The 24,752-nt window shown below is 47.4% G+C and overlaps 1 protein-coding gene across 3 annotated transcripts in view; it reads right to left on the minus strand.

Annotated features, from left to right (window-relative positions):
* Positions 1-24,752, minus strand: part of PIK3AP1 (phosphoinositide-3-kinase adaptor protein 1) — a 1,822,514-nt gene that overhangs the window by 1,179,402 nt on the left and 618,360 nt on the right. For all 3 annotated transcript variants that reach the window (XM_078643124.1, XM_078643125.1, XM_078643123.1), the window contains exon 7: positions 21,269-21,401. In XM_078643124.1, coding sequence (XP_078499250.1) covers positions 21,269-21,401 — 133 coding nt within the window. The remainder of the gene's footprint in view (positions 1-21,268; positions 21,402-24,752) is intronic.

Genomic DNA, 24,752 nt, shown 5'->3' on the forward strand with positions numbered 1-24,752 from the left:
ATATTTTCAATATTTTTGTGTACTGTTTTTGTAGTCGATATTTTTGTAGTCGATAAATATTTTGACAATATTTTTTCCGATATTTGTGTTATTTTAATTTTGTGTTTTGGGAGTCGTTATTTTTATGTGCGGTATTAGTGACTCGATAATTGTGTAGGTCGACATTATAGGAGTCGATGTTGTGTCAGTGATACCAGCCAGAGACACTCTTTCATTAATGGTCAATAGGAATAACATTTTATTCATCAGGACTTCGCTAAGGAAACAGTTAAAATTGGCAAGGAATTTGCTGCTCTTCGACCAAGCCTGAGAAGAGCTGGGTTTAAGTATGCAAAAAAGAACAATTGATGGACAGAATGCAGAACAATGACATTCACCCCAATTTAGAGATCTGGGCCTAAATCCATTGTTTTTTTGCTCACCATGCCATTCCAGGTTGGACGCAGCCATATGCAAATTAGTCTTGACCCTGCACCCAATGAGAACAGTCCAGCCCGAACTGCCATGCCATGTCCTCCCTGGACTGGCAACAAGCATCCTAGGACAGGTTCGGCCTTGCTCACTTTGCCACTGGATTTAGGCTGGCTGATGAAGGGTGTTACCCAGAAACCGGTCCCAGGATGCGGTTGAGGAAAGACCTGGCTTTGCAGAACGCAGAACAATGTCATACATTCACCCCAGTACAGAGATCTGGGCCTAAATACATAGTTATTTTGCTCACCATGCCATTCCAGTTTGGACCTAGCCATTTGCAAATCGGTCTTGACCCTGCACCCAATGGGAACAGTCTAGCCTGAACTGCCAGGCAAGGTCCTCCCCGGACTGGAAACAAGCATCTGAGGACCTGTTTCTGGCTTTCAGCCCTCATCAGCCAGAATAGCTTGACTCCAGTGGCATGGAGAGCACGTGACCCACGTCTGGGCATACTCATCCCACTCTGGGTGACAAATGCAAAAAGAACAATTGATGGACCGAATGCAGAACAATGTCATACATTCACCCCAGTACAGAGATCTGGGCCCAAATCCATTGTTTTTTTGCTCACCATACCATTCCAGTTTGTACCCAGCCATTTGCAAATCAGCCTTGACACTGCGCCCAATGGGAACAGTCCAGCCCGAACTGCCAGGCCAGGACCTCCCTGGACTGGAAACAAGCATCCTAGGACCGGTTTCGAGCTTTCAGCCCTCATCAGCCAGGTTAGCTTGACACCAGTGGCATGGAGAGACCGGGACCCACGTCTGGGCATACCCATTCCACTCAGCGATGGGACGCCTTTTTGCCGAGGCAGCCATGCGCTCTACAAATATTTTAATCTAATCTAATCTCACTCAGGTGACAAATGCAAAAAGAACATTTGATGGACAGAATGCAGAACAATGTCATACATTCACCCCAGGAAAGAGATCTGGGCCTAAATCTATCGATCTTTTGCTCACCATGCCATTCCAGTTTGAACCCAGCCATATGCAAATTAGTCTTGACCCTGCACCCAATGGGAACAGTGCAGCCCTAAGTGCCAGGTCAGGTCCTCCCTGGACTGGAAACAAGCATCCTAGGACCAGTTTCTGGCTTTCAGTCCTCGTCAGCCGGGATAGCTTGACTCCAGTGGCATGGAGAGCACGGGACCCACGTCTGGGCATACCCGTCCCACACGGGGTGACAAATGCAGAAAGAACAATTGATGGACAGAATGCTGAACAATGTTATACCTTCACCCCAGTACAGAGATCTGGGCCTAAATCCATCATTTTTCTGCTCACCATGCCATTCCAGTTTGGACCCAGCTATATACAAATCAGTCTTGACCCTGCACCCAATGGGAACAGTCCAGCCCGAACTGCCAGGCCAGGTCCTGCCTGGACTAGAAACAAGCATCCTAGGACAGGTTCGGCCTCGCTCACTTTGCCACTGGATTCAAACTAGGCTGGCTGATGAAGGGTGTTACCCAGAAACCGGTCCCAGGATGCGGTTGAGGAAAGACCTGGCTTTGCAGTTCGGTCTTGACTGTAGCCATGAGGCACAGGGTCATGACTGATTTGCATATAGCTGGGTCTGAACTGAGGTGGCAAAGTGAGCTAAAGAATGATGATGGATTTAACCCAGATCTGTGAGTGGGGTTTAGTGTCTGAAAAGTTTCAGCACTCCGTCCATCATCTCTTTGTGTTTGCCTTGTTCGCCCTAAGTTGACAGGGTATGCCCAGACGTGAGTTCCTTGCTCACTTTTCCACTGGATCAAAGCTAGCCTGGCTGATGAAGGGTGCTACCCAGAAACCGGTCCCAGGAGGCTTGTTTCCGGTTCAGGGAAGACCTGGCTTGGCAGCTCGGGCTGGACTGTATCCATGAGGCACAGGGTCAGGACTGATTTGCCTGTAGCTGGGTCTGAACTGAGGTGGCAAAGTGAGCTAAAGAATGATGATGGATTCCACCCGATCCGCACTGGTATTGGGGAAAACATGGCGCCCGCGTGCTGAAGTGGTAGCGCGCGTTCTCACAGCAGCTCCTACTCCTACTGCCACCTAATATGCATCTTTAGCACGGTTGTGCTAGGAAAGAATACTAAAAGATTCACACCGGTTTTTATTGTTTGGTCGCCTTTCCACCCCTTGGATGTGCTTTGGGGCTCTGCTGGGGCCCCTGGAACCCTCCTGCCTGTCGCGCTGGGAGCGAGCACCCGTGGAGCGGAGGCGTGGCCGCAGAGCGGCGGCTCACGGTCTCCTCCGGGGGAATGCTGGTGGGGGCAGAACAAGTGGAGTCATCGGAGCAAGCGGCTGCTCTATAGCGGGTCCCGCAATCAGTACCTTCTTCTCAGCGGTCGGATCTGCTGCTGAGGTAACCCAGACGCTGGACGGTGAGAGTGGGGTGACAATTTTACTGGAAGGAGTGGTGAATCCCAAATCTAGCAAATGTATGGGCAGGAAACAGTCCTCTAAAGGCAAACGTAGGAGAGGTAAGGGCACAAAATATTCGGAGATTCCGACTGACTCGGTCGTGAGGGCTGAGTCTGAAGGGGCAGAAGGCGCAGAGAGGGGCAGTGTGAGTCGGAGTCAGGGGTCCAACAGTAAAGAGGGGGGTGCACGCGCTAAAACCCATAATCGCTCCCAGAGAGGATCGAATAAGTGCTTTACTACAGCAAATAATACAGTACGCATCACCCCCTCATTGTGTTCTTTTTTTAGGGTGCTGCCCCAGGTTCTAGAGATTCACCCCAAAAAATCCATTGAGTACCCCGCATCCGCTGACAAAAGTATGTCTGGGGTCCCTCAAACCCCCCTGGGCCCCCTGAAAGGCACAACTGAGGTCCCAGTGCTGTCAGTGCAGGCTGCTGGTTCAGCTACCCCCCAGACTGTCGTAGGTGACCCGGGCAGTTCTGAGGATGTTGCCCCCTTTTCTGGGCCAGAGGCCGGAGGTTTTGGTGGGGGAGAAAATCTGGAAGGAAACTCGATGAGGGATCTTCTTACATCCATGAGGGAGAACATCAGAAATGGCTTTTTGGTTTCGGCGGAAAACCAAAATGAGATCAGGGCGGCCTGTGAAACCCTGGAAAAGAAAGTGGATGGCCTTTATGAGAGAACGGAATCCCTGGAGGGTTCTGTGGGGATACTCAAGGCCAATTTGGAGTCAGCCGAAGTAAAGATTCAAAACTTGCGTAGAGAAGGGGATGTTATGCGGGAGAGAATGGAATCCTTGGAAAACTACTCGAGGAGGAATAATCTGCGGCTTCTAAAGGTCCCGGAGGTGAAAGAGGGTAGTGACATAAAGTCCTTCTTGGTTGCCGTACCTAAAGAATCTCTTAATCTTGAAGAGTCGTCTGACACCTTGGAGAAAGACATCCAAAGGATACATAGAGACCCTTTCCGACTAAACCCTGGTAGGGATAAGCCTAGGAAAATTTTGGTGAATTTTCTCACATATTCATTGAAAGAAAAAATTGTAAATCTTGCACTAAAATTTAAATCACTGAAGGGTTCAGATTTTCCTTTTGAAGTTCGCTCGGATCTCTCTAAGTCTACCCTTGATCGGCAATGGGAACTTGGTCAGAGGATGGATACATTTAGAGCCATAGACGCAACGGTACAAATGAGATTTCCTGCGTGCTTGCGGATTATGTTTAACAACAAGATGCATAATGTCAGATCCCCTTTCGAGGCTGACAAGCTTTTGGAATCCCTAAGGGATTTTTCCCGGGGGGGTAGTTAGTGGGAGTACAAACATGAATATAGCGCTTATTCCTTTTTCAATGTAAACTAAAGTTCTGCTAATATTAATTATGGCTTTATCTCTATTTAAAAAAAAAAAAGAGAGAAAGAGAAAGAGGTCTCTAAATAGCTTTAATTAGCTTTAAAAGCAAAAATAGGCATGCCCTTTTTTTCTCTTAAGTGCTGTCACAATAAATAAAGAAGGGAGAAAAAAAATAAGGATAGATAGATAGAGGGAGGCACTAATGAGGATTTGTTCAATTTTGTTCTTTTTTCCTGTTCTTAGTTTTGTCTTGCTTCCTAGCATACATTTTTTTTGTTCTTTGTAGCTTAGGTGGGGTAGGCGGGGGGCTGCCTGAGGGTGTAAAACCTGGCAATACATCAAGCCAGTGCAAGTAGGGTTGGGTTTTCCAGTGGGTGGGGGGAGGGTAGGTGCTGGGGCACTCAAGGTGGTGGGGGTGAAAAAAATGTTAAAAGTTCTCATTTGTCAGCTCTCTTACAAGCCTTTTCACGGTTTGGCATTGGTTATTTCCAGGACTTGTGTTATCAAGTGCGGAAGTTGGTTTCTACAGGGGATGAGATGTTTGACAAGGGGTGGGACAGGATTGAGGGGAATGAGGGATGAGTTGACATGACCTCGCTCCAGTATCTATCCTGGAATGTCAATGGTCTGCGCACGAAGGGGGAGAAGAGATCGAATTCTTCAATATTTGAGAGATTCACTTGCGCAGGTCATTGCCATTCAGGAGACTCATCTCCTTAAGTCAGAGACTACCGATCTATTAATAAAACAGAAATGGATCGATAAATTTGTGTGCACAGATCAAACAGCAAATATAAGAGGTGTACTTTTCATTTTCAAAAAACAAGCAAAGGCCCATATATTGGAGTGCAAGGAAGACCACAGTGGGATATGTCTACTGCTTAGAGTGTCGTTAGGTTGGTGGAAGTGTTCACTTGTGGGCTACTATGGGCCAAATCAGGATGTCCCTTCCTATTTAGACGCTATTTGAAGCTACTTAGTAGACCTTCAGGACCCTGTGATGTGGGTCGGGATTTTAATATAGTGTTAAATCCAAGTCTTGATAAGTCACTTATCTCTAGAGCTTGCGTACTCTCTAAATCATGGCAAGTTCTTGTGTCAATAATAGCACAGCTGGGGCTGGCGGATATATGGAGGGAAAGGGCAGGCGTTAAATTGGGGGTCTCATTTCAAAATATCAAATACAAGCACAAGTCAAGAATAGATTATGCATTGTTTAGTTATTGCCTCAAAGACTCTCTGGAAGATATAGTGTACCTTCCCTCCCATCTCTCCGATCATTCGGCTATCCTTTTTAGTTTAAAATCCGTCCAAAAGACTAGACACGCCTCATGGTCCTTTGACCGCACTATCCTATTGGAGGAGGACAAATCTAATTTTTTGCTATCTGAGTCCAATTTCTTTCTTGAGGCTAATCTTAACTCGGCCAACATCTCTATCGTTTGGGACGCCTTTAAAGCCTTCTGGCAAGGCTCTATTACCAACAGAGCCTCGCATAGACGGAAGGTATACAGGGAGAAGATCAACAATCTTGAGACAGAAATGAAATCCATTGAACAAAAGATTGGTATCCATATTGATTCTAAAGAAGATCTAGAGAAATTAGCTTTGTTAAAAAAACAACTTGAAAGTATTTTACAATAAAGGGTTTCCAGGAGATCGGAGGCGAGTAATAAAATCTCCCATTTTGAATTTGGAGAGGCTACAGGCAAGATTCTTGCTTGGAAGATAAAATCGGATTGTGCCCAAAATTATATCAGAGAGATAAGGGTGGATGGTGAAGCATCCCCCCGGACCTCAAATTCTGATATTGGTAGCGCTTTTCAGGATTTTTTCCAGGCTATTTATAAAGAGGACATGGAGGATGATCACATTGCTAGGAATTCTTGGATTGATAGAATCGCTCTGCCCACTCTTTCATATGAGCAAAGAAGGCGTTTGGAGGTTGAGATTTCAGAAGAAGAAGTGAGTAAGGCCATCGGACAAGTTAAGCGAGGCAAGGCAGCATGCACCGATGGGTTACCGGGGGAACTTTATCGTGTTCTCAGGGAAGCTATCATTCCAACCTTAACGACACTTTTTAACAATATCCTTTTGATGGGAGATGATCCTTCAAAGCAACAATAGTTCTGATCCCTAAACCTGGGAAAGATCATACTGAATGCGGATCTTACCGCCCGATTTCGCTCAACACTGATTATAAAATCTTTGTAGCTATTTTGTCTAACAGGTTGGGGAATGTAATCGATTCTATTATCCACCAAGATCAAAAAGGATTTATAAAAGGGCGCCAATTATCTGAGCTTACGCACGATTTAGTCGGGGCCATTGATATTGCTTCTACCTTCTCACTTCCACTGGCTACTCTCACCTTAGACGCAACTAAGGCCATTGATAGGGTGAATTGGCCCTATCTGGCTGAGGTTATGAAAAGATTCAATTTTGGAGATAATTTTAGCCGTACTATAGCTCTTATGTATAAAGCCCCAATAGCGAGACTACTTGTCAATAATGTTTTGACGGAGGCCTTTAAAATTACAAGGGGCACAAGGCAGGGATGCCCGCTCTCCCCCCTCCTTTTTAATTTATACATCGAGCCGTTTGCCCAGGTTCTTAGAGAAGCGGCTAATATTCCTTCCTTTAAATTCGGTGGGTGGGAAAGCCGGGTAGCTCTCTATGCAGACGATATCCTTATTCTTACATCTGACCCTGATTTAGCGTTTCCCACACTCATCAAGAGGGCGGAGGAGTTTGGCAAGGTCTCGGGGTATGAGGTAAACGCAAATAAAACTGAAATAATGGCCTGGAATATTACTAACTCACAACTTGCTGTGACCACCTCTATGCGATATCTTGGAATTCGTAATATCCAAGAGGTTGGCAAAACTGCACAAAATAATATTGATCGGGTCTCCAAAGAATGCCAGAAAAAGTTAAAATCCTGGGCCCATCACCCACTGTCCATTCTTGGAAGAATAAATTTAGTAAAGATGTCCATTCTCCCCAAGTACACATTTCTTTTTAATACCATTCCCATGGCCTTCGATGCTAACAACTAGAGAAAGCTCAACGAGAGATCAACTCTTTTATCTGGAAGTATAAAGCCACCAGATTGGCGTGGAAGAAATAGAGACGGAGGAGGGAAAAGGGAGGGTTGGCTTTACCTAACCTGCAATACTATACATGGGCCTTTCAGTTCTCGCATTCTAGAATTCTTTTGAAAATACCCAACAGTACATCGAGAGGAAGGATGTTTCAGGCCATGCTAGAGGGGGCCGATCTACCAATTGATGGTTTCCTGTTTAAGTTCGGGGACCAAAAATTTGTTTTTAAAGTAAAATTAAAAATCCTTCAATCATTGGCTAGAGTTTGGTTACTAATAAAAAAGAGAATAGGACTTTGCTACTTTTCAAATCTTGCTCCTTTGTGCGACTCCCCTGGGTTACCATCTTGTCATCAGGACAGTTTGTGGATGCCCGTAAAGGATGCCGGGATTGTGAGGTGGGGAGATTTGCTGGCAGGGGGTTCAATGCTCTCTTGGGAAGATTTAGGGGACGGGTAGGCCCTAGCCTATCTAGGATCAAACATATGCAGCTTGATAGTTGGGCTCGGGCTTTGCTGAAAAAAGGTGTTCCCCTAGGAAAAGCCAGAAAAGTAGAAAATCAGCCGGTGTTAAGGCAAGGGGGAGGCAAAGAGGTTGCTTTGTGGTACTGGAGTATTCTGGAGGAGATAGATGGGGATTTTAGTCTTACAGATGAGCTGTGGGGTAGTGAGTTGGGCTTCCAATGCGAGCAGCTGTGGTTGGATTCATTCACCCTTTTGTACAAAATTGTTAAACCAGCATGGTTGAGGCGCAATCACCTCTTCACAGCACATCGTGCTTATCTTTCTCCCCTAAGATTGTCAAAATTCCTGCCAGGGAAATCATGCAACAAATGCAATCTGCCTGAAGCATCTGATGTGCATATGTTTAAAGAGTGCCCCGCTATTTGCCTATTTTGGGAGCAAGTGAAGGCGACATTGGAATCTATTCTTAATACTACATTGAATATTACCCTCCCATTAATTATCTTTGGTATTGATGAAGACATCTTTGGCCAGGCCAGATCCTTTCTTTTCTACGCAATCCTTATAGCAAGAAGGCAAACAGGCAAGTTTTGGGTAGAAACTGTCGCACCAACACACTCAGGCTGGTTGACGTCCCTATATGATCTATCTAAGGTGGACTTGGCTAGACCCTGTAGTACATTTTTTTTAGCTTTTTGGGACTTACTGGTACAGTGGAGATAGGATTTCCATTTTTTTTCCCCGGGTCCTATGATTATGCCTTTTTTGCTCCATGGACCATTTGTTGTGGGCTCCCTAGGTCGATATGGTCCAACAGGTTGAAAGATACCTTGATGGAGTAATTTTATTAGCCCCCACGTTCCTTCCTTTTTGGATTCTTCCTCAGCCAATTTATGACTCGTGTCTCGGTATGAGGAACAACTAAAATCTCTGGTTTCTCTATTTTAGACACGCAAGGTGGTTGGTGTTTCCTTAAAGAGGGTAAGGCAAATGAGGACAAAAAAAAGAAGAAAGAAACAAAAAAAGATGATGGATTCAACCTAAATCTGTGACTGGGGGTGAGTGTCTGAAAAGTTTCAGCACTCTGTCCATCATCTCCTTGTGTTTGGGTTTAAGTATAGTTTGTTTGATCCGTCCACTATGCGTATATGGAAAGATGGGTCCTCTAAATCTTTTCAGTATCCGGATGATCTTCGTTGCTTTTTGGATCAACAGTCACAGTACTCCATAGAAACAAATGAGATGGATATCTGAGCTCAATGATAATTGAGTTTTGATTTGCTAGCCTTTTCAGTAGTGTATTTTATAATGGCTTGTGGAGTAAGGTCGTTCTTGACATGCTTGTGTGCGATTTAAGAGTACTATTTATGTTTCTTTGTTGTCTAGTCTTTATTTTTTGTGTCATTCTGTGTCTTTCTTTTCTTCCCTTTATTGGTTTTACACCTACGTTTCTTTTTTCATTCTCTCTGATTCGTCAATTCTTCTATCCATCTTTCTTCTTCTCTCATAATGTCCAATATTGAGTGGTATTAAAATTGCTTCATTTGATGTTAACGGTTTATGGCACCTTCTTAAATATACTAAGGTTTTAGATTGTTTAGCAAAGCATAAACCAGATATATGTTTACTTCAGGAGACTCATGTAGCTGATACAGTTGTATCTCATATAACTAAAAAATAGGCAGGTTCTAATTTTTTTATCCTGCTCTTAATAGGAAAAATGGAGTTGCTATTCTTTTCGCAAAAAAATTTCATGTTCAGATTTTGCATAAATATTGTGCCGTCGATGGTCATTTCATTGTAGTCAATATCAAAATTGGTAATAATGATTTATATCTAATTAATGTATATGGGCCCACAAATGATGATCCTGATTTTAGGTCCCTATTGGCTTCAGGAGTACTAAAATTGGGTGATTTTACACTTATTATTGGAGGTGATTTTAATCTTATTTGTGATCCATTGTTGGATAGAATTTCTCAAACCTAACACTGTCCTCCAAAAGCTTTTTTCACTCTTAAATCCTTTTTTCGAACTACCAAAATGGTAGATGTTTGGCATCTACATAATCCCTCAGACAAACAGTTTACTTTATTTTCAAACCCACATAATTCTTATTCCCGACTAACCCTGGGCGTTGTTTGCGTAGTAGTGCTACGCATAGCTACGCAAAGTGCACTTCGCACTACGCAAGCTACGCGAACTATTTAGTGCAGTAAGGAAAATGCTGTTCGCACTGATTGCACAGTGCCGGATGTTTGTCTGCACTGTGCAATCATTGCAAATGGCATCTTGCACAGTGTAAGCGGTCGTTTTCTGCCGCTCGAGTAGATTTGTACTCGAGCAGCAGCTTTCTCAACGCGGACTGGTAGTTTCTCATCCCATACGCGACCACTCGCAATGAGAAACCTGACATCCCGGCGTTGAGAATCTTGCTGGGAGGTATATTTTCCACGCTCGCGATCGGCAACTTGATGTTGCTGATCGCGAACGAGGAAAAAGTCTCGCCGGGATGTTGATTTTGCTCGCTCGCAGTCGCCAACTTGTTGTTGAGGACCGCTAGCAAGCAAAAAATGCATGCTACGCGTTTTTGCACAGTGCTACATGCAATTCGCGTAGCGCGCAGTAGCTCAAACTATGCAAGCTCCGGGAGCGTAGCCTAGTCCTATTAATACTTTAATTGTGATGTATTCGAAGATCTCAGGTTATAAGCTTAAAACTAACAAAATTGAATTTGTTCCCATAAACGTTCATAAACGTTCATTATTCGTGTGACATGCTTTACTAATAAAGAAATTGTTTGGCAAAAAAATAAGCCTAAATATTTAGACATTTTATTTGTTAGCACCATAAAACAATCTCTCTCAATGAATTTTGAATCTACTTTGGGTTATATTAAGGATACATTTCAGAAATGGTCTACTTTGTGTTTATCTTGGTGGGGAATAGTAGATGCAATTAAAATGAATATCAATCAGGGGAATTGTAAGCACGCTGCTCACCCATGAGAGTCTCAAAGCACGGGGGGAGGGGGTAAGCAGCTCCGTCCAGTCGAAGAGCCAGATCTTGAGAGCCTTCCTGAAGATGTTCATGGAGTAGGGACGTCTGACGTCTGATGTCGATCGTGAGCTTGTTTCCGGTCTTGGCCACGATGTAGGAGAAGGCTCTTCCACCTGTTCTGGCTCTGCAGATATGAGGGATTTTGGTGAGGGAAAGGTCGGCAGATCGGAGGAATCTCTTGGGTAAGTGGAAGGAGATTCTCTTGTTGAGGTATTGTGGTTCGGTGTGTTGTGGAGGCATATGTAGGCATGGGTGAGTATCTTGAAAGTAACTCTCTTCTCAATGGGGAGCCAGTGGAGGTTCCGCAGGTGTTGGGTGATGTGTTTGTGCCGAGGGATGCAGAGGACGAGTCTGGCTGAAGTGTTCTGTATGGTCTGGAGTTTGTGGAGCAGAGACTTGTTGATCCCGGCGTACAGAGCGTTTCCGTAGCCCAGTCTGCTGGTTATGAGTGCATGGGTGATGTTCTTCCTTGATTCGGGGGGATCCATTTGAAGGTCTTTCGGAGGATGAGGAGGGTGTTGAAGCAGCTGGAGGCGACTGCGTTGACCTGTCGGGTCATGGAGAGGGAGGAGTCGAGTACGATGCCGAGGTTTCTGGTGTGGTCCGTAGGGGTGGAAGGGCTGCCGAGGGCATTGGGCCACCAGATGTTGTCCCATGCAGAGGGGGAGGGTCCAAGGATGAGGACCTCTGTCTTCTCTGCGTTGAGCTTCAGGCAGCTGCTGCTCATCCAGGATGCAATGTCCTTCATTCCTTCCTGGAAGTTGAGTCTGGTGGTGATGGGGTCCTTGGTGATGGAGAGGGTGAGCTGGGTGTCATCGGCGTAGGATACAATGCTGAGGCAGTTCTGTCTGACCATGGTGGTGAGGGGGGCCATGTAGATGTTGAAGAGCGTGGGGCTGAGCAACGATCCTTGGGATACACACGCAGTTGATTTCCGTGGGTTCGGAGATGAAGGGTGACAGTCTGATTGTTTGGGTTCAGCAGGTGAGGAAGGAGCAGATCCAGTCAACGGCGGTTCCCTGTATGCCGGTGTCATGGAGTCTGGCGGTGAGTGTGCCTAACTAACTTTACTACTACTAAATGCCTTCTGTGAATACCAAAAGTAGTAAGTTTAGGATTTTAGCTCAGTTTAGTAGAAGTAAAGTTAGGAGTCCTAACTTTACTACTACTAATGCCTTCTGTGAATAGCAAAAGTAGTAATTTTAGGATTTTATCTCAGATTAGTTCTTTGAATCGGCCCTGTGTGTTTAGGGCAGATGTGGGTTGTGATCTGACAAATGAGTTATCTCGGGGCTGACAGACTAGGGAAATGGTAGCGTCAACGCTGCTGCTTTTCCAAAGGGACAGCATTAACTTGGGAAACCTAAACCCAAGGGCATCTTGGAGAGAAACATCGACCACAGTCGTTCAGATAAGACATCTGAATTTCCAGGTAAACGTCTGCTCCTGAAATACACATGCAACAGTGAACCTTGAATCTGAAATCAACAATGCAGGGTTGATACATTGATCATAATGCTGCTGAATAATTAGAGGTTGGGTTCCTTCCTGATTGCTGACCCTGCTGGGAGTTGTGTTCGCCTACCTGTTTTGCCGGCCCCTTCGCCACATCACGCCTCGCGGCCCCCGCTTCGCGGGTGCCGCTCGCAGGCGTAGGACACTGGTGGAGACTTGCTGTTTCTTGTGCTGGCAACGTCCAAAGGAGCACCAACGCGGCCAGAACACCCGCCGAATCATTGACCCAGGCAAGAGGCGGGACTGCGAGGACCAGCCTGCTGAGCGGCGCTCATCGGCCGCAGCTGGTCCTCTTCCCGCCCCCTCCACTGGATAAAAGCAGAGTGGAGTGTTACTACCCTGGGTTCCTTCCTGATTGCTGACCCTGCTGGGAGTTGTGTTCGCCTACCTGTTTTGCCGGCCCCTTCGCCACATCACGCCTCGCGGCCCCCGCTTCGCGGGAGCCGCTCGCAGGCGTAGGACACTGGTGGAGACTTGCTGTTTCTTGTGCTGGCAACGTCCAAAGGAGCACCAACGCGGCCAGAACACCCGCCGAATCATTGACCCAGGCAAGAGGCGGGACTGCGAGGACCAGCCTGCTGAGCGGCGCTCATCGGCCGCAGCTGGTCCTCTTCCCGCCCCCTCCACTGGATAAAAGCAGAGTGGAGTGTTACTACCCTGGGTTCCTTCCTGATTGCTGACCCTGCTGGGAGTTGTGTTCGCCTACCTGTTTTGCCGGCCCCTTCGCCACATCACGCCTCGCGGCCCCCGCTTCGCGGGTGCCGCTCGCAGGCGTAGGACACTGGTGGAGACTTGCTGTTTCTTGTGCTGGCAACGTCCAAAGGAGCACCAACGCGGCCAGAACACCCGCCGAATCATTGACCCAGGCAAGAGGCGGGACTGCGAGGACCAGCCTGCTGAGCGGCGCTCATCGGCCGCAGCTGGTCCTCTTCCCGCCCCCTCCACTGGATAAAAGCAGAGTGGAGTGTTACTACCCTGGGTTCCTTCCTGATTGCTGACCCTGCTGGGAGTTGTGTTCGCCTACCTGTTTTGCCGGCCCCTTCGCCACATCACGCCTCGTGGCCCCCGCTTCGCGGGTGCCGCTCGCAGGCGTAGGACACTGGTGGAGACTTGCTGTTTCTTGTGCTGGCAACGTCCAAAGGAGCACCAACGCGGCCAGAACACCCGCCGAATCATTGACCCAGGCAAGAGGCGGGACTGCGAGGACCAGCCTGCTGAGCGGCGCTCATCGGCCGCAGCTGGTCCTCTTCCCGCCCCCTCCACTGGATAAAAGCAGAGTGGAGTGTTACTACCCTGGGTTCCTTCCTGATTGCTGACCCTGCTGGGAGTTGTGTTCGCCTACCTGTTTTGCCGGCCCCTTCGCCACATCACGCCTCGCGGCCCCCGCTTCGCGGGAGCCGCTCGCAGGCGTAGGACACTGGTGGAGACTTGCTGTTTCTTGTGCTGGCAACGTCCAAAGGAGCACCAACGCGGCCAGAACACCCGCCGAATCATTGACCCAGGCAAGAGGCGGGACTGCGAGGACCAGCCTGCTGAGCGGCGCTCATCGGCCGCAGCTGGTCCTCTTCCCGCCCCCTCCATTAGCCTTTCCTTGATTAACAGAGGCAGTATCGCGCACGCGGGACGCGTGCGGGGCGAACACCGGGGCTAAGACCGGGCAAAGAGCGGGCCGTTTGAGGCCGTTCGAGGACTGAGCGGACTGGACTGGCCCATCCTCTTTCGCCCGCTGTTCTCTACTATAGAGGGCCGCAAAGCTCAATCCTCGCCCTCCTTTTCTTATATAATTTGTTGCTTGGCCTTGCCCCTTGCTTAAGATATGTGCACCAGAATAACCAGGAGTAAGGTCTCTAAAGGCGGTAACCCAATTAGTGGTCCAATGGATGACTTCATTACCCGCACTAACTTCGCCATTGACCAGGAAATATCCAAGCTTCAAACTCGGGTATCTCTCGAGTTGGCAGCGGCTAGAAGATTGTCTGAAGTCATTGCTACTTCCAAAAAATCCTCCTTGGGCTCTATAGCTGCGGCGGTCACTCCAGAGCGTCCTCCCATTCCCCTCTGTATAATTTCTCAGGTTGAGGTTCACCCGATTCCACCCCAACTTATCCCTTCCCCACACCACACCCTACAACCCAATCTACTGGAAGTGAGCGCGCCCGTCACCTCTTGCGCCCAGAGTGTCACTACCACCCTTCCCCCCCCCAGTGGTCTTTAATGCCCCTAGTGCTATCCAACCAAACCGGAAGCCTCGCCCTCGTTCCGCTTATGCACGGAAGAAGGCGAAAATCGCGGTGCCACAACACCTGACACCGACGAAAGGCTCAACACCTACCACCAAAGTTGTCCGGCCATTGGGGATGCAGCCACCACTGGAGGGAGTTGGGGTGGGGACAATCATCGAGCAATCACCCGCTACCACCCCAGTAACTGAAGGTTTACAGATAGATGGTTTGGGCAACAACGATAGGGAATTTATAGATTTGGTATGGGAATCCCTTAAAAAGCTTCTTTCCCCTCTTGATCTCAGACTTTCACGAATCGAAAATAACTTACTTGAGATGGAAAAGAGCATTATTGCTCTGGCCACTCTCGGTTTGAGAAGTCTTGAGAATCAGGGCCTCCCTGTAGCTGATGCTATTTCTCCAGCTCCCACAGCAAAAACATACCAAAGCCTGCCCATTACACCTACCACTGCACGCCCGGTCCCTAAACCGAGGACTGTGAAGGTGGACCAAATGCCTACTGTTACAATCCCTAAGGCCCCGAAGTGGGCTCCAACCCACCTACCTGTTAATACTAAAGCTGGGCTAACCCCAAAACTCCAACCTGGCAAGGCAACTATACCGCCCAGCCGGGACTTCCAGGTTAAGAATAACTTTAGAGGGGGCTATATTGACCTCCCCCCGGAAGCAAATGATTTTGTAGTTGTGCTGATGGGGGTTCCACAGATCAGCAATGGCCAATACGAGGATCACCGGTCCTTGAAAAATAAAATAATGCATTGGCTTAACGTCAATAGACCTACTCCCAATGGCCGCAGAAGTAAAGTTCTGATGGTGCGCAGAACTTCCTGGGTGGGCCCAACCAGGAAAACTAACGCGGGGGACTGTATAGTTGTAACCTTCGATGACCCGTACACGGCTCAGCACATATGTTCGTGGCCCTGCAGTGAAGGGTCCTCTGTCATTCCGAAACCCTTGTCCTTCTTCTATCCCCCACAACCCATGTATAACCAGATGAACAATTGGTCACTAGTCCACCACCAACCTAGGAGAAACCGTTTTAACCATCAAGTGGATCCCCTTTTACATTGGAATGGTTTCCCAATCTCAAATAGATTCGGAGGCCTGGAGGAAGTAGATTGACTCCCCAGGCACTCTGGTTCCCACACAGCAGGCAATGCACCATCTTTGCCAACCCATGGGCGTCCCGGGTCCCCTTGTGTAGGCATTGAATCCTCAGTAATTGCACATCCTTTTGGCCAGGTTCGAACACCATATAGCTCTATTTCTGAGGGGGGTTTGATAGCTAAGAGTAGTGCAGATCTAGCCGAGCTGACTGAATTGGAAGCCTTTAGTCCACAAGGTAGGGATGTCCAGTTGGAACCCTCGCATACCCTACCAAAGGCCCCTATACAGGCCACATCATCTGTAGGAATCCAGCCTGAGGGAATTATGGTCCCTACAACCTTCCACAAAATTTCCCAAGATGAGCCCCTTGATAGGTTACCCCCAGTGGCTGTGCCTATTTCACCTGCATTTGCTTACTCTCCCAGCCAACCAACCATAGCTGTACCCCCGTTAAAGATTGTAAGCTGGAATGTGGCTGGGCTAAATCGGAACTTTGATAATCCCGAATGGAATGTGTTCATAGAGCCATTTGACATTTGTATTTTGCAAGAAACCTGGACCGTGGATCCAAAGCATAGAGTAGGATTTACCACCTATTTTGTCCCAGCTCTCCAACAAAGGGGTTCAAAGGGTCGCCCGTCTGGAGGCCTTTTAATATGGGTTAGAATTGCTTTGGGTCTAAAAGTGAGCCATAGGTCCACCCACTCTCCCGACTTGCAGAGGATCTCAATATATTGCCAGGGGGGCAAGATGTTAGAGGTTTTCAACCTATATCTGAGGGGCGCCAGGAGCGGGATATCAAGCCTACCCCAGACAGGTCTTAGCAACGACTTAGCTGCTTGCAAAATCGACTCCTATATTCTCCTTGCAGGCGACTTTAACTGTTGTTTTGAACCATTGGCAAAGGAAGATATTTTGGATTCCTTTGAGGAAGATGCAAGAAGGGGTATCCCGACCCTGTCCCTTGACCTGATCCCCAAATGGACACAAAGTGCGATAGACATCAATGCACTCTGTTTGGAGCATAATTTGAGATCAGTGAATGGACGTTCAAAATCGGACCTTATGGGTGCTCACACTTATAACAGACCGGGCCATTCCTCCAGAATCGATTTTATCATCTTGAATTACAATCTCTGGTCCTTCCACCTAGATATGGAGGTTGTAGCATCTTGCGATAGTGACCACAACCCTCTTTGCTTAACCCTTTCTCCCATTTGGCAAACCAAGAAGTACAAGCAAGTTCACATTTGGAAGTCATCCCATGAAGTTGTTCCGTCTAATTGTGGTAGGCGTTTGAAGTGGGCAAAAGTTAAAGCAGATGAGGCTAGGTTGGCGCAAGCCGGGTCCATCTTGTCAGTGGTGGAGCCTCGGCTTGACGCTTTAAGCCCAGCAAGCACAAAAGTCTTACCACTTTTCATAGAGACCATAGTATCACTGAGTAAACTGTTTATTATTCAATATACTAAGCCCAGGGTGGGTTCCAAAAGTGATTCCAATGCTAGAGATAATTGGTACTCTCCTAAGTGTCGTATTGCTAAGGGGGAGCTTATCGCTGCAGTAAAGAGTAGGGACCAGGTCGCCATTAGTTCTGCGAGGAAATCCTACAAAAAAATAGTGGCTGAGGCAAAGGAGGCTTATGATTACCATTTCTGGTGTGACCTAACCGAAGCTAGTACCTTGAAGGATTCCAAAGGGTTCTGGGATATCTTAAGAACAAGGAACAAGCCCATTGACCAGCAAATAACCTGCAATATTCCGGGTGACGCTTGGTTTGCCCATTTCTCCAAGCTTTATTCTGCTGCATTGGACTTGTCTCCTCCATGTCCGGGATCCCTGTCCATTATAACGGCTAATTCTCTTCCTATAGACTTCCCTTTCACTAGTCAGGAAGTTGAAGGGGCTATTAGGGGCATTGTCCCCAATAAGGCTCCAGGCCCTGATGGGATCCCAGGGGACCTACTTAAATCCTACCCAGCAGTGTGGAGCAGATTAATCGCTTCACTCTTAAATGAGGCTCTGCTAGGGGGATCTTTTCCTGACTCCTGGAGGGGTGCAGAAGTTGTGCCTATCTTTAAGAAAGGCAGCAGGGACGACCCAGCAAACTATCGCCCTATAAGTCTGCTGGATTCAACCCAGAAGGTTGCGGGGAAAGTTGTTCTGGGTAGGATCCTGCAGTGGGCCGATGAGGGAAAGATCCTGTCTGATTTTCAGGCAGGTTTTAGAACTGGGACAGGCACCATCGAGCAAACATTCCGCCTTCTAATGATATACTGGAAGGTGGTGGTGCTGGGAGGGGGTACGTTATATCTAGTCTTTATAGACTTGAGAACGGCCTTCGACCTGGTCCCGCGGGAACTACTATGGAATGTCCTCGATGGTTTAGGGTTACCCACCTACCTGTTGTTCTTGCTTAAAAAATTTCATGAAGGCAATTTCGCCCAGATCAGGTGGGGTGTCCAGGGAGAAAAAACATCTCGCATCCCAGTGGACAGGGGCGTCCGCCAGGGGTGTGTGCTTGCCCCCACTCTGTTTTCTTTATATGTCAACGGAGTGGTGGAGCATCTGCTGCAACATCCTGCGGATGCACCTACTCTGGCGGGCAGAAAGGTCCCAACGCTCCTGTTTGCGGATGACACCCTCCTGATCTCGAAATCTCCAGCAGGCATTCAGAAATTGCTTTCTAGCTTCAAATCCTTCTGTGACAGCAGGGGTTTAGCTATAAACATAAGCAAGACCAAATTCCTTGTCCTTAATCCCCCTAAGAAATCCGTCGCCCCGCCTGTTTTAGACTCCACCCCCCTGGAGAGAGTCAAAGAATTTGACTACTTGGGAATACGTCTGTGTGACTCAATGAGTTGGAAGGCACACCATCATAAGGTGTTTCTGACTCATAAAAGGGTCACAGGTGTCTTGCTCAAGGAACAACGAGCCTCCTCGCTGAAACCAATCGGGGCAGTGCTAGATATCTACAGAGCAAGGGTTGTAAGCGCAGCTTTATATGGCGCCGAACTGTGGGGTACGCAGAGAGTCGATACTTTGGCCCATATGGAAAACAATTTCCATAAAGATCTGATGAGGCTACCCCACAGCACTCCTACAATCCCTCTCTTGTTGGATGCAGGTACCCGCCCAATTTGTGAGCAAGCAAAATTACGCCCCCTGTTACTTTGGTCCCGGGTATGGAATGTCCCAGAATTGTGTAGTTACGCTGACGCCCTGAAAGATCTGTTGTCTCTCCCAGGTTGTAATAAGATACCCTGGTTCAGGGAGGTAAAACGATTGCTCTATGAGCTGGGATTGGGAGATGCTTGGGCCAATAAAACAGCACCGCCCAAGCTGTTTCTAAAGAACGCCTACTGGTTATGGGTAAAAAATAACAGAATGCGTAATCCCAATCTTTGCAAATCTGTTGCCCAGTTTTTACTAGTCAAAGATCTCCCCTTCAGGGAACCTTATTTGGACCTAATCCACAGCTTTGGAGATAGATCACTTTACTTCAAATTTAGGGTGGGTGTTCTCCCCTTAGGATTGTTTACTTCCTCCTGGAATCCTCCTTTTCAAACGGTCCCGTTTTGTCCGTTTTGCGACTCAAGGGTTGAGTCTGTCGCCCACCTTCTGTTTGAGTGTAGTGTCTATGCAGCTCCTAGATTGAAATGGCTAAAGCCCTTGTGCAGAAGTCTGGGAACAAGATCACACCTAGAAGCCCTATGTATACTACGCTCTGATGCCCGCCCATTCTTTGCATGCTGCATGGCAAAATTTCTTGGCTGGGCATGGCGCATAAGATCTATAAGAAAGCTATTGATCCAGTAATGCCCTTTTTTTATGACCTGTTTTAGATACTAGTGCAAATATTTGTAAGGATAGCTTAAATGTGTATTTTATGTATTATTGTTCTTATCATGATTCCCTACGGTATCTTATATTATGCATCTTTGTAATGATTTTACTTTTTGTACTGCTTTTATGATATGTACCGTATCGAAATAAAGCTATACTACTACTACTAGAGGTTGAGTGATCTTGTCCCTCTTCAAGAGTTAACACTATACAATAGGTTAATATAACACATGCAAGGGCGAGCACCCTTTCCTTTAGTCATAGGCTCCTCTCACTCGCTCCTCTGTGAAGAATCCCAATGTGGCACTCCTGAATACGGTGGAAGGACTCCCTTTCATGCAATGTTCCTATGTAGGATACCCTTAGCATTATACACCTTCACGTCCAGGCTTAAAGGCCGATTATTCCAGCCAGCTGTGAAATTGCAAGCCTGTGCAAATGCCCCAGGAGTCCATTCCAATCTAATCTTACTGAGGAAGAGGATGTGGTTCCTTAGAAGCATGGAGGTTTTCCAGGCCCTGCAGTTGGTCTTAGGAGGCCTCCTGTACTGACTGAACCACACACATGCCCTGCAAGCACAGTAGAGCAGGCACGAGGACACCACGGTGTCTCGTTGTGTTAGCAGGAAGGCTTTTTGATTGTGGAACGCCTACGACGTTTATATCTACACCCAGTGCAACTTTATCATGTCATCCTTCTCACTCTTGTGCTCAGGCCCACGTGCGTTTATGTTGATCATTTTGTGCTAAAGTTGCTAAATGCAGGGTTGGCCCTTTATTCAGTACACAGATATCAAGAAGCTTTCTACAGGAAACGACTACTTTGCAAGGTATACAATTATCATGTACAATTGATAAGTGTATTTATGATAAAATCAATAAACACTTCTAAATTACAGAGAAAGAGAAAACTTGTCTCCCTTCAAGCAGGGCTATCCTCTTATTTAAATTTTAAATAACGCATTCTGTCAACGTTTGCATTCAGCAGAACGAATAACCCGTGCCTGGCCGTGATTGTCTAACTCAGCTACATGTGTGCGGCATTGAAACGTACATTCATGCGTGTTAAATTATTACTAGCACTGACACGTTGTTTTACAATTACACATTTTAATTTAAAGCTTTTATCATTTGAAATTCAGAGTCGTATTTATCTCTAATCAAAATCACCATTTCATTTTTCTTTACTATAGGGCGCTCTATATTCAGATCCTAAAACTAATCTGCAATAGTGGCAAATTTCCAAGTTAAATGCTGCACTGCACACAAATTACATGCATATTTTTATTATTGATTAAATCCAAGTGGAAGTTGATTTAATCACTGTGCGGTCGAAGGAGTCTGAATGCACCTGCGGCTGTGATTTTTACCATCGGTTCAGCTGGGCGGTCTCTTTCAGGAACCACCAACAATGGTTTGCATACTGTGGCATATGGGCGGTCTCGCTCCGTAACCAGTGTACCTGAGTAAAAATATGTGCCGCTTTCTCTAGAACTCTCGAGGAAGCACTGTTAGTTACTGGAATTCGTGGTTCTGTTCTCACATAAGTTATAGATTGATCAGGTCTTTAGACATTAATTTACAGTTTCCCTTATCGTCAAGGTTCTGTATCTACAGGTTTCACTCCCGCTTTTAATCTCTCATGTAGTTTAGTCAAATTACGATCTTACAATTGGGTTTACAGCCACTTACTGGCACTGGTGTCATCTTCCTCGATCTGGTGTATCCCAAAGAGATGCAGACCACTCGCAGGGATGTTCTTCTTCAAAGATTCTGTTAACAGCTTGTCTAGCGCCTCTATATTGTATGGCACTATCTTGAAAGCCTGGATGTGCATAAAGAAGAAAACCAAACATAAAACTCATGTAGAATACAGAGCAGTGAAGTGGGGTCTCCAAATACTCTTGCAAGCCTCTGTTTGGGAGAGCTCATACAGTATTCTCGTTATCATAGTCAAACATAAGAGATGAGGCAACAGGCAATAAATAGTGGCGGCTGGTGACAATTGAAAGTGGTGAGGCGTAAAAGTTCAGGATGAGTGCTATGGCGAAGAAGCGTAGTGAACGAGGCTGACCATCGTAAGAGGCACATGGAGCTTCAGCCTCAGGTAGCTCCTGCCCCTCAAAGCTCCTGGTGATGGAATACTATGCTAAAGGTAGTCGAGAGGGATAACAAACAATAAGATAAAGGTAAACCATGCTAACGGCAGCTGTAACAGAAGGCACAGTACGGTGGTGGAAGTCCATGCAAAAAGGTAGTTTCATGTGAGAAGGCACAGTATAGTGATGAAGACCATGCTTAAGGCAGCTGTGAGGGATACAGCGCAGTATAGGCTCTGTCTCCCTCCTATCCCCTCTCTGTCTGCAGCCCCAGATGCATCAGGTCAACCATCGCCCCCTGTGCCTCTGAATGTACGAGTGCTTGCCAACCATATATTACAGAGTCAGGGATGCCGAGATTCCAGAACAAAACAAAAACAGCACATCTGCATGGTAAAGAAAGGCATCAAATTCAAAAGGTTTGGCTTCTGTATACTCGAATGGGCTTTACCTAGATTCAGTAACAGGGAGCACAGCAGCAGACAAAGCTTGGCCAGCAGCAAGAAACAGTGCAAGCAGACGCCATTGTGCAGGCTTCTCTCTCTCTCTCTCTCTCTCTCTCTCTCTCTCTCTCTCACACACACATAAACATACAACAGGCATAGCATATTCTTCCCTAATACATAGATCGGGGTAACACACACACTACAAGTGACCTAAATTCTTAACAGCTGAAGTGCCTGCAATAGCAGTAAGGGTGCGCCAGAGGCCTCTGACAATATACCATATTATCTTGTGGTACCCAAAATCATAAGCTCCATTAAGTGCCTGTCACACCTATATTCTGACAGTCGGATCCATGTACCTCGAACGATGAATATGTGGCAGACATATTGGCTGTTCTGAAAAATGAAAGTGAGGCAGTGGTGGTGCGTCCATTAGGGCGCTGGGACGTTGCCCCACAAGCCGCTCGCACCCGCAGCTCCCTCTGCGTCTCTGAACTTAAGTAAACTCTCAGTTTACCTAAGTTCAGAGACACAGAGGGAGAACAGACAATCATGTGAGTCAGCATGACGTGGGACCGTCCACCCCCTTCAGAGTCTGAAGGGGTGGGCGGTCCAGCGTCATGTTGACTGACAGGCATTGACGTTTATCAAAGAAGAAAGAGAGGACTAGGTAGCTAGTCCGCATCCCCAGGGTTTATATGTTTAATCAATAAGGACTAGCCTGTTTGTGAAGTATTTTAGCAGGACTCAAAGCTGTATGACGAGGTGTAAACCATTAGGTTTTTTCATGAAGCCCTCACCCACCAACCTAGTTGGTGGCATGCTTCATCATCGGACCCACCCAGTGACACCGAGTATGTCCCGGTGTGCTTCAACGCCTGGATACAGCGGAGGAGGTATGTAGCTGAGTGTGCAGTGTAGTGACGTGAATAGTGAAAGTTAACAAGCTATACAGTGGTCCCAGTACCCGAGGGTTAATTAGACTTTAATAACTGGGCCACTGTTAGCGTTTAAAAAGGCTGGTGAATGTGATAGGAGATAGGAGTATATGTTTGGGCCTCCTGCATCCAGGTGTGGTATACATGTTTCAGCCAGGCCTTTGAGTTTAAAACTGGCTTTCCTCAGGACCATTAAATAAGTGAAGGTGCAATCTTATATTAAGTGAGTGTGTTGATGGGAAAATGTGAAGCACTCTCTAAGGTGCTCTACGTGTGCGAGGGGGATTCCCTCACCAAGCATAACTGGACATACAACATGTATGACAGACAAACATACAGGGGAGAGTCTTAGCATGGTAGCTGATGTTCACAACAAGACGTAAATGCCGATTTATAAGGTGCAGTATAGACGATAAAATGCGGCAAAATTGTAACCGTATTGGTGGTACGGTTAGGGTGAATGTTTATCGGGATAAGCATAAATATTTGTGGACGGCTAGGAGATGTAAGCATTACACACAAATAAGTGGTAGGTACAAGAAGAGAAAAGTATTCTCACGCTGGCGTTTTGCCGTAAATGCCCCTCGGAGTAGTCCGGCAGAGGTTTTGACCCTAAAAGATGAAGGGGCCAAGGATAGTTAACGACCTGCAAAGGAAAGTGGCTTACCCGGGCTGTTGCTGAAGCACATGTTACTCACGGTACTTGCGGTCGAGGCCTGCGGTGAACCTGTTGTTCCGTCACGGACCTCCGGAGAATGGCTCGGGGTCTCTGGCGGTCTTAAGTATTAGGGAGGACACAGAAGAGAGACTGCCTGCCAATGACAGGCATTGTCAGGGGCAGGCACAGCACAAGTGCGCATGAGTGGGGAAGGTCGGCAAATTTTTACGCCGCTGCTCAGGCTGGCGCATGCCCATTAGGAGAGCAAGTGTTGAGCAAAGGCTCAAACCTCGGTCTCCTAATGGGCTGGCGGGCGGAGAGTAACCATGCCCTAAGTCAATGCTGGCGCTGCTCCAGCGCCAGGATTGGCTGAGTGTACGAGTTCACTCCTTAAGTTCAGAAGACGCCAAGGGAGCTGCGGGCGCAGGCTGCTTGTGGGGCAATGCCCCACAAGCAGCCTGCGCCCGCAGCTCCCCGGCGTCTCTGAACTTAAGTAAACTCTCAGTTTACTTAAGTTCAGAGACACCGAGGGAGAACAAACAATCATGTCAGTCAGCATGACGTGGGACTGCCCACCCCCTTCAGAGTCTGGAGGGGGTGGGCGGTCCGGCGCCATGTTGACTGACAGGCATTGTCAGGGGCAGGCAGCAGCACAAGTGCGCATGAGTGGGGAAGGTCAGCACATTTTTCCGCCGTGCCCAGACATGCGCACTGGTGTCTGCTCAAGGCTGGCGCATGCCCATAAGGAGAACGAGGGTTGAGCAATGGCTCAAACCTCGGTCTCCTAATGGGCTGGCGGGCAGAGAGTAACCGTGCCCTAAGTCAAACCTGGCACTGCTCCAGTGCCAAGATTGGCTGAGAGGGGTTGCCACTTGCCAGCACTGCAGCAGTGATGCAGCTGTTGAAGGCGCCAACAGACCCGAGGTGGCGCGGACCAGGTATGATTTTCATTTTATTTTAACCCCCTCGGCCCACAGCCCCCCGAACACTCCCCAACCCCCTGCGAGCCACGACTGCAGGAGAGTTGAGGTTTTT

The sequence above is a fragment of the Lissotriton helveticus genome, chromosome 5_1 (genome assembly GCF_964261635.1).
Source record: "Lissotriton helveticus chromosome 5_1, aLisHel1.1, whole genome shotgun sequence".
Lineage (NCBI taxonomy): Eukaryota > Metazoa > Chordata > Amphibia > Caudata > Salamandridae > Lissotriton > Lissotriton helveticus.